General features: G+C 39.6%; 1 protein-coding gene across 1 annotated transcript; it reads left to right on the top strand.

Moving 5' to 3' along the window:
* The first annotated feature begins 9,200 nt into the window (after positions 1-9,200).
* Positions 9,201-15,582, top strand: pmpca (peptidase, mitochondrial processing subunit alpha). Its single transcript, XM_034090950.2, has 13 exons — positions 9,201-9,265; positions 10,536-10,738; positions 10,830-10,909; positions 10,992-11,074; positions 11,198-11,292; positions 11,388-11,488; positions 12,204-12,467; positions 13,104-13,196; positions 13,311-13,429; positions 13,532-13,622; positions 13,994-14,056; positions 14,165-14,309; positions 14,443-15,582. Exons 1-13 carry the CDS (start codon positions 9,219-9,221, stop codon positions 14,610-14,612), a joined length of 1,554 nt encoding a protein of 517 aa, XP_033946841.1. The 5' UTR covers positions 9,201-9,218; the 3' UTR covers positions 14,613-15,582.
* Positions 15,583-17,591: the final 2,009 nt, after the last annotated feature.

Below are 17,591 nucleotides of genomic sequence, written 5' to 3'. Positions count from 1 at the left end.
AAGAAGAAACAGTGACATTCTGTTGACACACCTGTGACAGCGAGGATGCTGCGTCTCTGATGTCGTCCGGCTCGGTTCTCAGCAGTACAGAAATATTCCCCGACGTCAGAATACTGCACATTTGAAATATGCAGAGTTCCCTCTTCTGCTTGGACCACAAGATATAAAGTAAAATGAATCACAGAGAGCTCAAACAAAGTCAAATCCATTTAAGAAATATAAGATTATTCCAAGGATGTTTGCTTCCGAAAAAGCTTGCACTGAAAGACCTGATGGAAATAATGGCAAAGTGCCTCTAACCTTTACTTTCACTCACCATCAATGTGTCTGTCCTCAGTGGGGCTGATGGCTGAATATGTCTCTGCTCTGCCCTGGGTCCAGCTGTATTTGATGGGCTGAAGCCCAACAGCCATGCAGGGCAGGTCCACTGCCCCCCCGATCCTGCAGCTCACCCGATCTACGAAGGTCACTATGATGGGACTCACTGGGATGAGACAAATGTAATACAATACACTTTTTTACACATGAAGCAATATCAAATATTTTTCTTAAGAATATTGTGAATATAATATAATGTTGAGAAATGTAATGTATTTGAATTTGACCCCCTAAAAGACTAATACAATTAGAGAAAAAAAAACAGACTTTACTCAGTAGCAATGGGCTCTATACTGTGAATTGTGCATACAACTTTGAATTGACCAAATTGACTACAAGATTTAAAGTGATAACTTTATTGGAGTCTGTATTCAAGTTTTTTTTTCAATCCTACCTCAAGAGTTTTAGGACATTTTGGAACATTTATGCAAAAAAAGTAAGTTTTGACATGGTCCTCAGTGACTTGACCTGGACTTCAGCTATTGATTTTGAGGAGTAGTCGACACAATACATTGCATTTCAGTTTATATTAAGATTACCAGCCACTTTCAGCATTGCTGTGTTGCGGCTGTGGCCCAGAGTGTTGGAGGCCTCGCACACATACGCTCCTTCATCGTAGCTCCGCGCTGAATTGATGTACAGTGTGGCATTTCTCAATCTGTATGAGAAATATGTCAATAGTCATTTATTTCACTTCATTTAGACTTTTCTAAGTATTTTTGATTCTTTGTTAATGATGGTATGCAAGAATAACACAGTTTCCTCAATAATCAAAGGTAACAATGGGTGATTGATGTACAAATAGTATACATTTGCGAGTGAAGTATCCCTTTAAGTATATGTAATTTAAAGTACTTTATACTGTACCTTCAATCAACTATATTTCTAAATGGTTGCTGATCAAACCCAAGCACTTTAAATTAATTGTACCACAGCAAAAAAAAAAAATGTAAAGCTTGCAACACAAAAAGATGAACATCTGAGTTCTTCATCCTCAAATTATAAAATACCGAAAATATTATGAACCATTTTTTGCTTTTCAACAAAAACACAATGACGTACCCAAAAACGATTTTCCCTCCAGTCTGCTTGGAGTGGCCTCTCTTCACCCAGCTGATGGAGGGTGGAGGATGACCGGACACCTCACACGCCAGCACCACGCGAGCCCCCACAGGCACCGTCAACACCTGGGGGCGCAGTTTCACTGATGGAGGGGCTGCCAGGAACAGAAAAGAATGATTGTTATTACACACACAACAAGTTCAGCTTCCAGATGCACAGTTTGGGGGCTTTTTTGAAATTACCCACCCAGCACAGACAGGGTCGCTCTTCTGGAGGTGAGAAATCTTTGAAGGTGGATGTTGGAGGCTCTGCAGAAGTAGCTCCCACTGTCATCCTCCTGGACACTACAGAGAAAAAATATCAAGACATACACTTTTAGAAACGTTTCAAGCCTGACATTTAGTTATATAATATGAGCATAAATATTGCATACGGTTATGTACAGACATAAACTGCACGCACTGAAAACACGTAAACTATGACTTTCATTAAAGGTATTATGTCAACAAATGTCACTGTATTAGGTTAGTTGACGCAATCATATATTATTGCTTTCAACGAGCCTAATACGGTTATGTGAAATGTGTTGACTTAATACATTTAATTAAAGTCAACGTTTCAGTCTTTTCAGTGCATAAGGCATGTCTTTAAAAACACTATAAGTACACACACGCACACGCACACGCACACACACACCTGTAGAAGAAGAGGTCTCCACTGGGCAGCATGGTCTGATGGCCTTTGGGAGAGAGAAGCTGGCTGTTTTTGAACCAGGCCACCTGTGCTGCTGGTCGGCTGTATGGGGGTCTGCAGGTGACTGTAACATTTTCTCCCCTCTTCACCGTCTGGTTTACAGGCTGCTGGACGAAACTCCATTCCATATCTAGAAACACAACATGTGTGTCACTTAGAAATGAGTGTTTCAATCCTGCCGAGTATGTACTAATCCCTGTTTTGCCGTTACAACTAAGGCATCAAGAGTCATGTTTCGTGAGTAGTTGTTTGATATAACAAAAGAGTCTAAGAGCCATATTGTAAAATAGGTAAAACAATCAGTAAACAGTTGAAAAAAACATGGAATATATTATACTATAATAGATACTTTTATATTTCTGTAAAACCATTTAACCATGTAGTGTTTTTATTGTTTCAGATGTGTGTTCTTTTTCTACTTGGCTATTACACAAAAGCCAAGGCTAATACAGGAAATGTTTACATTACGTTAATTCTCAGATAATAGATGAACAATTAAGTGTAGTTTTAGATTTAGAAGTTAAATCAGCTACAATGTTATTTGACTTGACACGGCAGTTCACGTTCGAGCAGTAAATATTATTCACTCGTAATAAAAATAGTGAATTAAAAATGAAACAGTTTACTACAGATGTGGTGCACAGTACCGGCGGTCAGCAGGAAGGCAGGCTGCGACTTGATGGTCTCTTTGTGGTTTGACACTTCACAGTGATACGAGCCCTCGTGCTCCCGGGTCACGTTACTGCACACAACACAGAATAAATTCAGTCAGCAGTACAAAAGCTCCACACAGTGTGGATGAAAACTATAGGTTTTATATTAAACATATTCATGCTACATTTTTATAGTGCATGGTTCTTTTCTCATCATTACAATTTCACAATAAAAAATGAATATTCCTCTCGTCCCGTGCAGTGCTGGACCTGAATGTGAGCAGCTGTCCATTGTTCTGCAGGGTGAACGAGGACGAGCAGTTGGACAGGAGGCAGCCGTCTTTGAACCAGTGCACCATGGGAACAGGGAAGCCGCGGACAGCGCAGTGCATGGAGTCCTCTGTTCCCATAACAACGGTGATGCTGTCTGGGCCGTGGATGAACTGCAGCCTTCTAGGGACCCCTGCAAGGTAGAGTTACAATGCTTTGAGATAACAGATAATATATTCAAATATCTCATTTAATGTAGCACCAGGTGTGAAGATGCTGCCCATAGTTTGGTTTGTAGGAAAAAGGTTGTTCGGCACACAACCTCTCCATCTTTAAACATCGAGACTCAGTCAATCACCCTGTCATGAGATGTATTACCAGTGATCTCTTTTGTAAGCATCATTGTATGTTATGTGATAGAGTTGGATGGTCTTCTGTCCAAGAGAGATGTGACTCATATGGAAGAACACCGTATAACTGTTCAGAATTGCTCCGTCAACACCAGACACACTCTTACTTCATGTTTCACGAGCTTGAACACGGAATAACAGAATACAGCACCTCCGTGAAATCGATTTACTTGTAGGCTACTATTTGGACATTTAAAAAATGTATCTTAAACCTTTTGTCTTCGTTTTTTTTGTAATTGACATTATGGCATTGTAAATGAAGGTCACCCTTCTTGATTTTTCTCAAGTAAATAAAGTTTGAATGATTGTATGAAATACTTTTTAAAAATATAATACAAATCTTTAAATTGGGAACAGATCATTTGTCAGGTTTCCTAATAGTTTTAAGAGATATTTTCAATTGTAGAACATGTACATGTTCAGGGACTACAGATGAAAAATAGCCTCTTGGCTAACTCTGGCACGTTTACAGAAATGTTCATTAATGTGCACTGTCCCTGTTAAATAAATAAATAAATGTGTATAAAAACTAAAACATGTAAATATAAAGGACTCACCCTGCACAGTTAGTTGAGCCGGCTTGCTCTTCTTGCTGATGTTCAGTAAAGGATTGTGCGTTACACAAATGTATATCCCTTCATCCTCTAATGTGACGTTGAAAATATGCAGAGTGCCTGAGGTCTTCTTCTGATTACCACCTCCATATTCCCCCTAAACATGTACAGTTATGATACATTTGGGTCAGAAGTTTCAATAAAACTACAGATAAGTGTTATTCGGTGCTCTTCAAATCAGTGCTCACCTGAATGTGTCTCCCTTTTGTGACTAATGTCCCGTCTTTGAGCCAGGTGATGCTGGCAGGAGGAGAACTTTCTCCTGACACACACTGGAAGAAAACTCCCTCTCCTTCTCTGACCGTCTGGACCTGCGGACTGAAGAAAACATCCTCCAAACCTAGAACACACAGGATAAATTATAATGTTAACATATGAGCATGAATAAATGTGTGATGTTGGACTGTCTTAAAATAAAAAAGGACAAAGACTCACCCAGTTCAGAGGAGACAGCAAAGCTGGACAGGATGAGTAAGCAGAGGTGGGAAGTCATCTGTGGGAGCGTCCAGATGGAGACACAGATCTGCATCCTACTGCAGATCTCTCGGAGAGGCATGAGGAAACCTCCACACAGCTTCATCCATGGTGGCAGCTGGGGCGTATTGTAGATGTGTTACATTTGAACTCTGTTGAAACTCTGCTGTCATGGACTTTGATGTAGACTGGCTGCTACAGTATGTAACATGTATGTAACAACTCTGTGTCTAGCGTTAATCAGGTATTGCTAAATATCTACCCCAAAGGTTATTTTAATTAGACAGAAAAAGCTAATAGTTTTAGAAATAAATTGTTATTTATGCATAGTGTAAAATGCTAAAGGACACTTATTATTATACTTATTAAAAAAAGTGAAAAACAGTGTCATGTATATTTAAAAATAGCATGAGACGAAGCCACCATAACATATTTGAGTCTGGGGGAGATAATCCAACAGTTTCAACCCAGCGATTTTAAGTCAGCAGCGTTATAGGAATATAGGATGGATATATTCTTCATTAATATGACATCTCACATTTTTCACTGCACTACTACCACTTCCTACACAAAAGCTGCCCTTCAACACCACTGAAGATGCCGTTTGCATAGATTCACTTTTGATCATCTTCTAGCAAATTAATTCAACAGATATATTTAAAATGTCTCTCTCTCTGTCTCTCTAGTTCTTAAATCCCCCTCCCTCTTTTTCCCTTTGGCTTAATTCCTATTTTGGCTGTGAGTCTGTTGCACTGCAGCAAGCTCAGCTTTGTCCTCTTTAGTCCCTTGAATGGGCCCAGCCACTTTATAGAGCTCGCACTGTGGCCCTTCACTCAATGAAAGTGACATGAAAAGAGGCTGCCGAGCTTTGTACTATGAAGATCAGTTATTGGCCCTCTGCAAGGAGAGCTACCCGTCTGATCACATAGGCTTTCATGATCCTCAATAATGCCATGTAAGGCCTGATCCTTCATTGTTTGAACATGCCATACATTTTGATCAGGCAATGCTGAATTTGTAAGACAATATTAGGGAAAATTAAAGGTAAATATACAAAATGTTTGATACCAAGTGGATCATTTATGATTAAGGGGTCAAAACAGATTATGTAAAGATAAAGGAAAATGGATTTGGTGTGCTTTCAAATGCATCAGTTTAACAGGTTTAGCTAATTTTTTTCGCATAAAAAGTACACTTTTAACCACATTTTGGAGAAAGAATTCAGAAGAAGAAAAAACAAATATGGGTTCTACAATTGTGCACATATTACGAGTTGGGCATAAACTAAAATACCTAAAAAAAGATGATGGAGCTAAATCTCCAGTCCAGTGCAACTAAATAATTGCATGAGAAGAAGGTTCAAGGTTCGTTTTTCCCCTAATTTCTGAAACTCACTTGGAGTGGAAATCTGGTTGTCGTAATGTAGCCTTACGGGCTTAAATATAGATATTTGTTAGATGTTACATTTTGTTTCTTTAAATATCAACAAATAAATGACTTACATCTGCAATGTAATTTGTCCTTAGACAATGTCATCTACGGCACCTTTACATTATAATTGTATGATTGTATTTGTATCATAACACAATAGCATCACATTAGCCCTGTTGATGTTTATATTCAATATTATCACATTACATATTGCATTATGGTATGCTTTTAGAGGGACAAATAATTAAAAAGATGAGGAAATGTGTTTCCGAAAGATTCATTAAAAGTAATTAATTAGCCCTATTCCCAAAAAAAGCCCTATTGCTAGAGTGATGACATGCTTGACCCAATGAGAAAAACAAAAACCCCTTGATTTCACACATTAGAACATTAGTCATCACTGTTGAACTAAACACATTGATGCTTGTGGCTGGTTATACTCACATAATGCTGAGAGCCTGTGGGTGTGTATTTGTCTGACACCGCAGATCATTTACACTGTTTAGCATATCATTACAATGTCTTTAGCCGACACACTGACTCGTATGCTCCTTTTTTAATACAGATTTTAAAGGACACTTTTTTCTATTTGCTTTATCTTTAAATTAATGTAACAATTTATGAAATAAACATTTGATGAAGATTTTACAACCCATTATTATCAATTCCATTGAAATACAGGTGAGAGTAACGATACTTACTTTGCACGTGTCCAAGGATTGCTCGAGCGTTGCTTTGCATTCAGCCCATTCGTCTCTGTCCGTCTGAAGTCTGTGCACAACCTCTGTTCTGCATTTACAGAGCTTCCAGCTGGGAGAGGACAACAGCTGCACGCATGTGCCAGCTAGACAACCTCCACCCCTTCTTCATACACAAACAAAAACACACACTCACACAAACACAATGTGCGTCCTCTTTCAAAGCAAACAGCTGTAATGAAGCTTGAAAGCCTTAACTGTACACTCATCATTTAGGCAGCAAACAAAAATGTATAAAATACACTCTCTTCGCAAAACAATATACTGTAAAAAGACCACTGATTGCGTGTTTACATAAGCATGTTATTTGTTGATAGTTGTGTTTTGTATTTGTTTCTACAAATGTGTCTGCAGCTTAGCATGCACACTTCATGGTCGAAAGGGTATGGGGAATGGAAATCACACATTTATTTGTTAAACATCTCATTTAAAAAAAGTTATTACTGTAAACTGCTTTTTTCCACAAGATTTTGGAAGATGGCTGCAGGGATTTTGTATCAAGCTGAAGATCAAGTTCATCCTGTCAACGCTACTGCGTTCCCATGTGGCCAATCAAGAACTTCAACAACAAACCTGACATGGCTCGAAACAGGAAATAGCTTTCCCTTCATGGTTTCCAAAGAGTGCCAACACTTTTGTCTAACATAAATCAGGATTTACACCAATTTAAACTAAGGGGTCACGACCAAACCATGAAAAAACAACACAACAATGATACAGGAACATTGTAAAAGAAAACTCAACAACATTATTTTCTGTATAGGTTAAGTTATGTACTTGTATCTGAAAGGCTGCTTCCAACAAAATGTACAGCTGCTAACAAATTAATTCCAGCATGCTTTTAAGTTCTTTTAAGTATCAAACATTATTCATGAGAAGAGGGAGTTTTACTTTTTGAGTTTACACCATGTGTTGGCTTCAGACATTACATTCTCCCTGGAGGATGAATAATATTAATTTTGGTGATCCCCTGAATTTTCATCCATCAACACCATTATACACATTCATAGGATGAATTGTAATAACTTTGGTGATGATCTGAACTTTCACCTAGCACTATCATTGGGTTAAAATTAAAGTCACAATTGTTTTATGATTAAACATGCAATCGTTTAGCCATTGTTCAAATAATGCGAGCTCTTTAGGTTAAAAGCAGAGAAGAGTATACAAACAAATGACGGTCTAACTTACACACAAACATGGCTGCAGATAAAACACTGTAGTCCTGCCACATGTAGGCATAAACTAGTGCCAGATGAAGTCCTTGCAAATGTAAATTGACAATCCATTCAGCATAATCAAATGGAAATTAAAGTACAAATGCACCGATTTATAATCTATGCAGGGAGGGTCATTTTAATTAAGCGGACAAAGACTGATGCAGCAGGCGAAATGTAACAATGTTGGATTCAGGACAACATCAAACACATAAATCCACCAATGGAGATGTAGCATCACATTTCTCCAAAATAATCTATATGATAGTAGAGTTAAATGTAGTTATTAACAGGATTTTCTTTGAAGTTAAACCCATTGACATTTGATATACTGAGATATATAGTAATTATTATCTTTGATATAGATTTTCTCAGGCCTTAAGGAGGGATAACTGTTCTCTGACCATGGATGACCTTGTCATTCTCTGGTTTACTGTTGTAAGAAATTCGCTACAAAGATAGTGTTGATTTAGGATTTATAAATCTTCGTCCTGTAAGTAGCTTTCAGTGAGCACACTTTGCTCCAGACACATGAGCCAATCATTAATGGCACAAAACAAATAAAAAGAGGATAAAAAGCACAAAGGTCCCTTTCCGAGAGTATCTTTTAAACATGAAGAGCTTACTCCATAACTTAATTATTTGTTTTATTTGTGTATTTTGTGAGCTTCTTTTCGGCATGGTATCATCAGTTTACACTGAAATGGAGGGGATTTTTTTTAAAGTGCAAAATTGTTGAATTGTAAGTGTAGTGGAGACTGCAGCACAAACAGGTGTAGACAAAACAATAAATGTTAAGATAAGGTTAACAGAGACATGTTTTTCGACTAAGGAGTCATTTATCATTAGATTTGTCCTTGAAAAAAAAAGCAACCAGGATAAACCGGGTAATTTAAACGTTATGGACCAATATTGAGGAATAATCTCGAAACAAAAACAAAAATACAATTCTAGTCAAAACACCATCTTCCACTCGTTTGAACCTCAAGATGAATCAAAAGCAGTGTTGGTTTAATAAAACAAATACGACAAAGGTATATCCAAATAAATTAAGCCGTTTTTTAAACAACTGTGATGGGTTACTTGTTTCATAGATATATGTTTACAGTTTACAGTTTGTTGGATTTGTAGGAGTGTCCCCAGCGGAAGTACATTTTCATCATCATCCGGGTTACCTTCTGGTTACAGAGGATCCAAGATGGCGACTCACATGTCGAGGTGTAGAGGCTGGAGTCGTGTTCAAAGGTAGGAACACGTTTAAAAGCAATGCTCTCCCAGACATGTCTTGAACGCAGATAAACCACATTACCGCTACATGTAGTACCTGCCGTGTCATGTGCAGCGTCATAGCGTTTCTACGTCCTGAACCCCCAAGATTAGCACGATGCTAACTGTTAGCCGTCAAACAAGCTGTAGTCCTGCTGTCAGCCGTCAGGATGCTAATGTCACATCATAATATAAACCACCAATATTTAGGAGTAAAGCAGTAGAGATAAAGAATGTGTCATTGTGTTGTTCTTTTTTATTTTGTAAGACTAACAATAATTTATGTGATATAGAGTTAAATATTTAAATAAAAGTGTTTAATGTGCAAGCTAAACTATAGTAATTATTTGTTAAATAAGCAGTAGATTTTGGGGTTTGATCCTATTGTAGAGTTTAATCTACTAGTCGATGGACGGAAATAATTTGCAACTATTTTGATAATCGATAATCGGTTCAGTTATCCTTCAAACTGAACTAGTAAAACATACTTATCAAATTATTACCCTTTAATTTACAGCAAATGAACAAGTCCATGTTTTTCGTTGTCATTTATTATTATAACTAAGCCATTATGGGTATTTTTTACTCCAAACAAGACGTCAAATGTTTGTGAAAACATTGTCGGCACAGTGATTTATAATTGAAATATCATAACTGCAGTTCTATCCCATGTTATAGTGTTGCATTATATATTATGTTGTACTTGGTTACTACCTCACACCTCTTACAACATGCTAAATGTCATACCCGATACCTATAATGTACTGTTTTATACAATGTTGATACGTAAAACCTATGTTTGCATTATTAATATTAATACCAACACATCTTAATTAATCATCATGTTATGTTAGATGAAATGACACAAAATCCTGCCTTTTTGGAAGGTTGTTATAATCAGGTACCACTATGTTTAGAGCCTAACTATACTACAAACAGGTGGGTCTAATCATCTTTTCACCACATTTATACCAATTGGTGCATACTAAATAGTTGACACCCTTGATATAACACAACCCAATTCAACAGCTTGTTCAAAAATAACCATTCAGTTGTAATAGTACTTTTAAAAGTTTACCTAATAAAATGGAAACTGAATTTAGTTTGACATTAGTGAATCGATAGAATATCAAAAACATTACTACAAAGTACATATGGATGACACGTCAGAGGGATAAGCTAATTAAATAAGTGGGGGGCCACATTTTTGGAGAATAAATGAGAAACCTTGCATTGTCTTTTTTCAAAGGTATGGGATCGCAGCTTACAGAAAGTACAGCAGTGGCAGCCGATACCCAAACATCTCGCTCTCTGCACCGCTGCCCGGGATCCCGAAGCCTGTGTTTGCATCTGTGGATGGTCAGGAGACGTACGAGACCAGGATCACAGTGCTAGAGAATGGCCTCAAAGTCGCTTCCCAAAACAAGTTTGGTCAATTCTGCACAGTTGGGAGTAAGTTGCAGCAGTGATAGCTTCAATATCATAATCTACTTAGAGATCTTGTTGAAGTAAATAACATTTTAGTTTTCTCTCCTATTTTTAGTTTTAGTAAATTCTGGATCCAGACATGAAGCAAAGTACCCGAGTGGGATAGCACACTTTGTAGAAAAACTCGCCTTTTCTGTAAGTACAACACTGTAAAGAACACATATTTAATTGTAAAGGGGGAGAACCACGTTAAGTGATTTATTTTTATTTTTTTCAGTCCACAGCTCAGTATGGGAGTAAAGATGAAATTCTTCTCACATTGGAAAAACACGGAGGAATATGCGACTGCCAAACATCAAGGTATTTAGGCTCTCATGTGAAACCCTTTCTCAGTTTAATAAAATGTAATGTTTGTGAACTACCTTCCACATCCTGTTTTGAGAAAGTTTAGCAGCTTTTCTATGTCTCATTGTTGCTGTGCAGGGATACCACCATATATGCAGTGTCTGCTGAAGTGAAGGGTTTGGACACGGTGGTCAGTCTCCTCTCTGACGCTGTGCTGCAGCCTCGCTTGCTGGGTAAGTCCTCTCTTATTTAAAATGACAAATCCCTGGAAACTGTGGCAAATCTCTCCACAGCCTGTCTGAGACCCTACATGTTTGTTTACATGCAGATGAGGAGATCGAGATGACCAGAATGGCGGTACGCTTTGAGTTAGAAGATCTGAACATGAGGCCGGACCCTGAACCTTTACTCACTGAGATGATCCACGCTGTGAGTCACACGTTCTGTTAAGACCTTACAACACTATCTCGCTGTGAAAGTGAACAAACGAGTGTATGAACTTTAAGCGTCAAGGCTGTTATCAATAGTAATATTAATAATAATAAAGCGATTTAGTTATTGTGACCCACCAGAAGTTACCAGAAGCCCAAGCTGGATATCAATATAGCAATATTTGAGGATCGCATGGAGGACATTTCATCAAAGTTGACACAAATGTCCACTTGGACTCAATGATGAATTGATTAGATATTTTTGTTCAAAGTTCAAGGTCACTGGGATCTTCCAAAACACATGTTGGGCTATTAGCTCAAGAATTGAAGCGCTTTGTGTGGGAATCTCACACAAATGTTTAATAGGACAAAGGTAATTCTAGTTGACTAAATATCACTAACTATCACTCAAACCAGTTAGTTCAAAAGTTTGCAGTTCAAATATCCTGCTGCTTTTTGAAGCCTTTTTACTCAACCTGGTCTCACCAGAATGCGTGACTCCACCACGACTCCATTATGTCTGCATCATTTCAAACCTTTTTAAGCTATCTAATCCCCAAAGCCACATCATAGTCATTTTCTGCTTTCCAAAATTACAGATCAACTCTGAAAGAAAACAAATAATTCCAGACCTTGGAAACAGAAGCGTGTCAGAGATATCATGTTGTAATCCTACTGTAGCTTTGGATTTATTGTCTATTTTTCTTTTCCAGGCCGCATATCGAGGCAACACAGTCGGGCTGCCTCGCTTCTGTCCTGCAGACACCGTGGACACGATTGACAAGAAGGTGCTTCACAGCTACCTGAGTAACTACTACTGCCCCGAGCGCATGGTGCTGGCTGGAGTCGGCATCGAGCACGAGCAGCTGGTGGAATGTGCCCGGAAATACCTGCTGGACGCCAAGCCGGTGTGGGGGGCGAGTGCAGGGGCCAACGTGGATCTCTCCGTAGCACAGTACACTGGGGGCATCGTCAAGGTGATTTCATGGTTTTATTGTTTACAAGTCATTTTTTTACCAGATTTGATGTAAAGAATGGAACATGCACTCAATTTGCTTTGCATCCTCTGTGGTGCGGGGAACCAAATCCCCCAGTAAGTCCCTCACAGGCTGTTATCAACTCTGCAATGATTTAGTAATAGTTCATATAAAAGTCAATGCAGATGTGATAAAAGTGTGAACAGGAATTCACTTTTTTCTTTGAATTTCGACCAGATTTATTCCCAAATCTCGTCTTGAAAGCATTTATCTGGCAGGCTTTCCTGTTTTAAAATGGTGAAAAATAAATAAAGATCTGGACCTCATGACCTTAAACCCGAAGGACAACCATAGAAGTGTTTTTAATGCATTTAACCATCAATGTACTTTTAAAGTCACATCCTCAAATTGTCTTTTTTAGGCTAGCAAGATGGTCTGCAGTTCATTTGATCTCTGACTAAATGGAACCACTTCTCGACTGAGAAATTATATGAAATGTGAACAGCAGTTACTACACAGTGTTTCAGAGAAAGAAAGCCAGAATGCGTTTATCTGGAACATTTTGTTATACTGATATGAGCTTTGTTGCAGTTAGTCATGAAGGTATGTGAATAACATCTTCCTTTAATCTGTTAGATGGAGAAGGACATGTCGGATGTGAGCCTTGGACCCACCCCGATCCCAGAGCTGACCCACATCATGATCGGCCTGGAGAGCTGCTCCTTCCTGGTGGGTGTTTGCATTGCACAGCTATCCTGAAGATTCTCAACTAAGCATCTTATATATGTTGGCAACAAAGTCCAGTTTAAAAATGTCTAAGAAATGTTTGTTTTCTCTAAACAGGAGGACGACTTCATCCCCTTCGCAGTGCTCAACATGATGATGGGTGGAGGTGGCTCCTTTTCAGCTGGAGGACCTGGGAAAGGAATGTTCACCCGCCTTTACCTGAACGTGCTCAACAGGTAAAGCTCTCCCAAACCTTGATTCAGCATCTCATAAAATATAAAACACTACTTGACACCAGTCCGTTTCACTAATTGTCTTATTTTCCTTGTCTGCTGTAGACATCATTGGATGTACAATGCCACCGCCTACCATCACAGCTATGAGGACAGTGGTCTGCTGTGTATCCACGCCAGTGCAGACCCCCGACAGGTCGGTACAGGCCCAGAACAGCAGGGTTTAAATATCTGTTGGGTCTCACATGCGGTTCTTTGTTAAAATTGTATTGGTTGATCTTTTAAATGGCTTGCTTTCAGCAAACGCTGAGAACTGTATCATTATCTGTTTACTTTTTAACTCAATGTGTTTCTTGTTTTTGTGTTTATGTAAAGTACCTTAAGGTGCATGTCTTTATGAAGGATGCTTTACAAATAAATTGTTGTTATTATTTTAACCAATAATTATTTTTCAGAGAAAAGTCCAAACAGTGTGAGATATGCCTCCCTAGACTTAGTTACATGGTCTGTTTTTGAAATGTTCCCATGGCTTTCTTGTGTCTTATCGTAACATACATTTGCCTCCAGGTGCGGGAAATGGTGGAGATAATAACCAGAGAGTTCATTCAGATGGCTGGCAGCGCAGGAGAGGTAATGGCTGTTCTTCTCTATCAAGGCAATCCAAAAAGTCAGCAATATAAGAAGAAAAAACAACAAAGATATACAATTTGTAGACCATTTTCCTGCCTGTTTTTCCAGATGGAGCTGGAGAGGGCTAAGACTCAGCTCAAGTCCATGCTGATGATGAACCTCGAGTCACGGCCGGTTATTTTTGAAGATGTTGGTCGCCAGGTTCTCTCCACAGGGAAGAGAAAGCTGCCACATGAGCTCTGTGATCTCATAAGTGAGTACTGAACCACATTCATGGTGTTCATAAATGGCATCAAGTCCTTCTGTTGGAGAACAAATATGTAAATAAGTAGAAATGGTCTTATTTCAACATTCTGGTTTTTGACTTGTGAACATATAATTTCCAGGCAACGTGACAGCCAGTGACATTAAGAGAGTAACCACCAAGATGCTGCGCAGTAAGCCGGCGGTCGCAGCGCTGGGAGACCTGACGGAGCTCCCCTCATACGAACACATCCAGGCCGCCCTGTCCAGCAAAGACGGACGTCTGCCCCGCATGTACCGCCTCTTCCGATAGGTCCTCGTCGAGCCGGTGGCCACTGGCAGACATCTCTGTAAATAAACTGGACTGGAAGATTACAGTAGTGTTCCCTCCCACCACAGAACTGACACAGCTCACTGCGGGAGGGGACTAAAACCCAAGTTCTTCACCGAAACCTCTGAGAGAGGTGATTTTAAAGAAAAGTTACATATTACTCTAAGGTTACCGTAATCTACATACAGTACGAGTATCTGTATTTATTGTTTGTGAGCAGGAAAGCCATATTTCCTTATTTACTGGGGTGTTAATTTCAAAATCCACATACCAAAACGCTACACTAAAACAACATATTGTCAACAGAAGCGGGTGTCTAGCATCCCAGCAGTGTCTAAACGGATATTTCATCTAGCTATGGTTTTTCTCAGCTTGCAAACCCCTCAACTCTCTGAAATTGAGTGTATTGATAAGAAAACTGTTGAAAATGTTTCCATTTGTACGAAAGAGCTTCGTAGTCTCCCTTACCAGGCACACAAAAATGGTAAATAGATGAATAAAGGAATACTTTTAAATGTTTGTTTAAATATGACACACCTGACAACTATAGGCAATTCTCAGATGTGCTGTAAACAGATTTAAATCTAAAGTGAAACATGTTATTTTTTTTCTATTTTTGTGATTGTGTTGATGCCAGGGGCGGACTGGGGGGGAAAAGTGGCCCGGGGATTAATTGACAGACAGGCCCACTTAATGCGCGGCATGTATCGGCCGGCCGGCGACGAAAGTATGTTACTTAACAAAAAACCCTATGCATTTTATGTTATTTTGGACCATTATTCATATAGTAATCACATTACCTGAGCCCTTGAGTTGAATAGAGAAAAAATAGTTACTGTATATATTTAGTGATTTTAATGTTAACAGATCATTGATGCAATAACATTTTGACCCAATTTGCCTGACTTGACACATGGAATAAAACATGGGCGTAGGAACCATCCTCAATGTGGGTGAGACAATTTAACAGGGGGTGTGGGCAGGTGGTGGACCTTACTTCCTCTAGGGGGGTCCGGGGGCAAGCTCCCCCGGGAAGATTTTTTTTTAAATGTTGAAGTTAAATGCATCAATCTGGTCCATTTTGAGAGCAAAATTAGGGACTAAATCTATGGCAGTCAGTAGGGGCTTGGACTGACTGTGAGCCGTAGGGTCGCCGGTTCAAGTCCCCGACCAGACCTATTTGGAGTGTGGACTTCTACTTGGAGAGGTCCCAGTTCACCTCCTGCCGTGGTGCCCTTGAGCAAGGCACCAGACATCCCCCTTCCCCCCTCACTCCCATTGCTCCACAGGTGCTGTACAATAGCTGCCCACTGCTCCTAGTACTAGACTCCTGGTACTAGGATGGGTTAAAAGCAGATAACACATTTCACTGTGTGTGCTGTGTGCTCTGCATGTGTGACCATTAAAGAGGGTTTCATCCCTCCCAATTCTTCTTCTTCTTCTTCAACACCCATATAAAACAGAACTGTAAACAGATTAACTATTTCTTTCAAAATGTATTTGAACAGCAAGTGGAGGCAAAAGTGACTGCACCCAACACAATAAACCTGCTAGCTAACTAGCCTAAACTCAGTAACAGAATGTGGGCAACACGTTCTTTTCCACAGCCGCGTGACCTCTGAGTAAGACATCACTTCCCCCTTTTCTATCCTACGGGTACAGCCGTACAGCCACTCCCCCTGAACCCTGTTGTAACAACATAATAAACGTTTTGGGGATGCCGCTTGGGCATGTGAGGACATGGCTTAGAAAGGACGTGTCGCCTTCTGTCCTGCCAGTGTTGGCAGGACATTAATTAAAATGTCGAACTCGGACTTCATTTTAAGGACATTTCGGCCAGGGGTGTAGAGCAAGCACCGGATTGGCAAAACAGGAGAGTGTATGCACCAGTCTGCCTTGATCTATGTATTCATGTCTGTGACACTCACAGTATCTGCTGCCCACAGCTGCTTTATAGAAGGAACACCTCCTTCACTTCATGAAATCTCTGCGGCAGCGGGAGGGTTAATTCAGCCTCTGAGAAGATGAGCGCGCAGACGACGCTGAAGTTGGCTTCCGATTCAGAGCATCCAATTCGGCAGTTAAGGGGAAAGTTAAGGGACATTTAATTTATAGCGCTGAGCGAACAATCCTCCGTGTTTGAACCTCTTAAATCGCTGCATAGCCGATTTATCTGGACTGGATTATCCCAGAGAGTCTAACGATTCTTTATAACCCAGTTTGAGATCTGTGAAACCTTTATTCTAATTGTGAAAATACAAAAAAGGAGATTTCACTGCTTTTTTCGCATCCTGACCACATTAGACTAGGGGGGTATACTGCGAAGCAGGATTTTCGCTTAGCCGGCTAAATTCAGGGGAAACTCCGGCTTTCCGGTCATCCGAAGCTGGTTCTCTTTTTAGCAGGCTAGATCTCCATGGTAATATATGCTAAGCAGCTAACCTGGTCGGGACCAGGTTAGGTTGCAGGCTAAGAGCTCAACTCAGTGAAAGCACCGCCTGCTGACCAATCAGAGCTCAGTGTGCGGAGTTTAAAGCGATCAAGTCATATTACAGGAGAAAGGAAATACAGAAAAACTGCCGTTGCAGGAAAGACGGCCGGCAAAAATCACCGACTGTGTGAACGTGAACATTAATAGAATATCACCTCCCATCTTCAGAGCAATCTGACTATTATAACATTAGCGTTAAGAAAGCTTACTTAAATATCGGCCACAACATAAGTAACCGGATCAGAGTACATTAAGTACAGTCCGCGGCATATCACTTCATAATGTATCATATATCTCCTTATCTGAGTCAGCTGAGCCGTATCTGGCCGTGCAACACTCACAGTGTCACATACTGTATGCAGACGTATTATTTTAAGCAACACATAAGTTGACGAAACACTCGAGACAAATGTAATTGAAGTCAGATCGTGTTTTAGACGGGGCAGTGATATCATAAACCTGTTAATGTA

The sequence above is a fragment of the Pseudochaenichthys georgianus genome, chromosome 9 (assembly GCF_902827115.2).
Source record: "Pseudochaenichthys georgianus chromosome 9, fPseGeo1.2, whole genome shotgun sequence".
In the NCBI taxonomy this organism is placed as follows: Eukaryota; Metazoa; Chordata; class Actinopteri; order Perciformes; family Channichthyidae; genus Pseudochaenichthys; species Pseudochaenichthys georgianus.
Note: the sequence above shows the minus strand (reverse complement) of the source record. Positions and strands in the feature narration are given on the sequence as shown.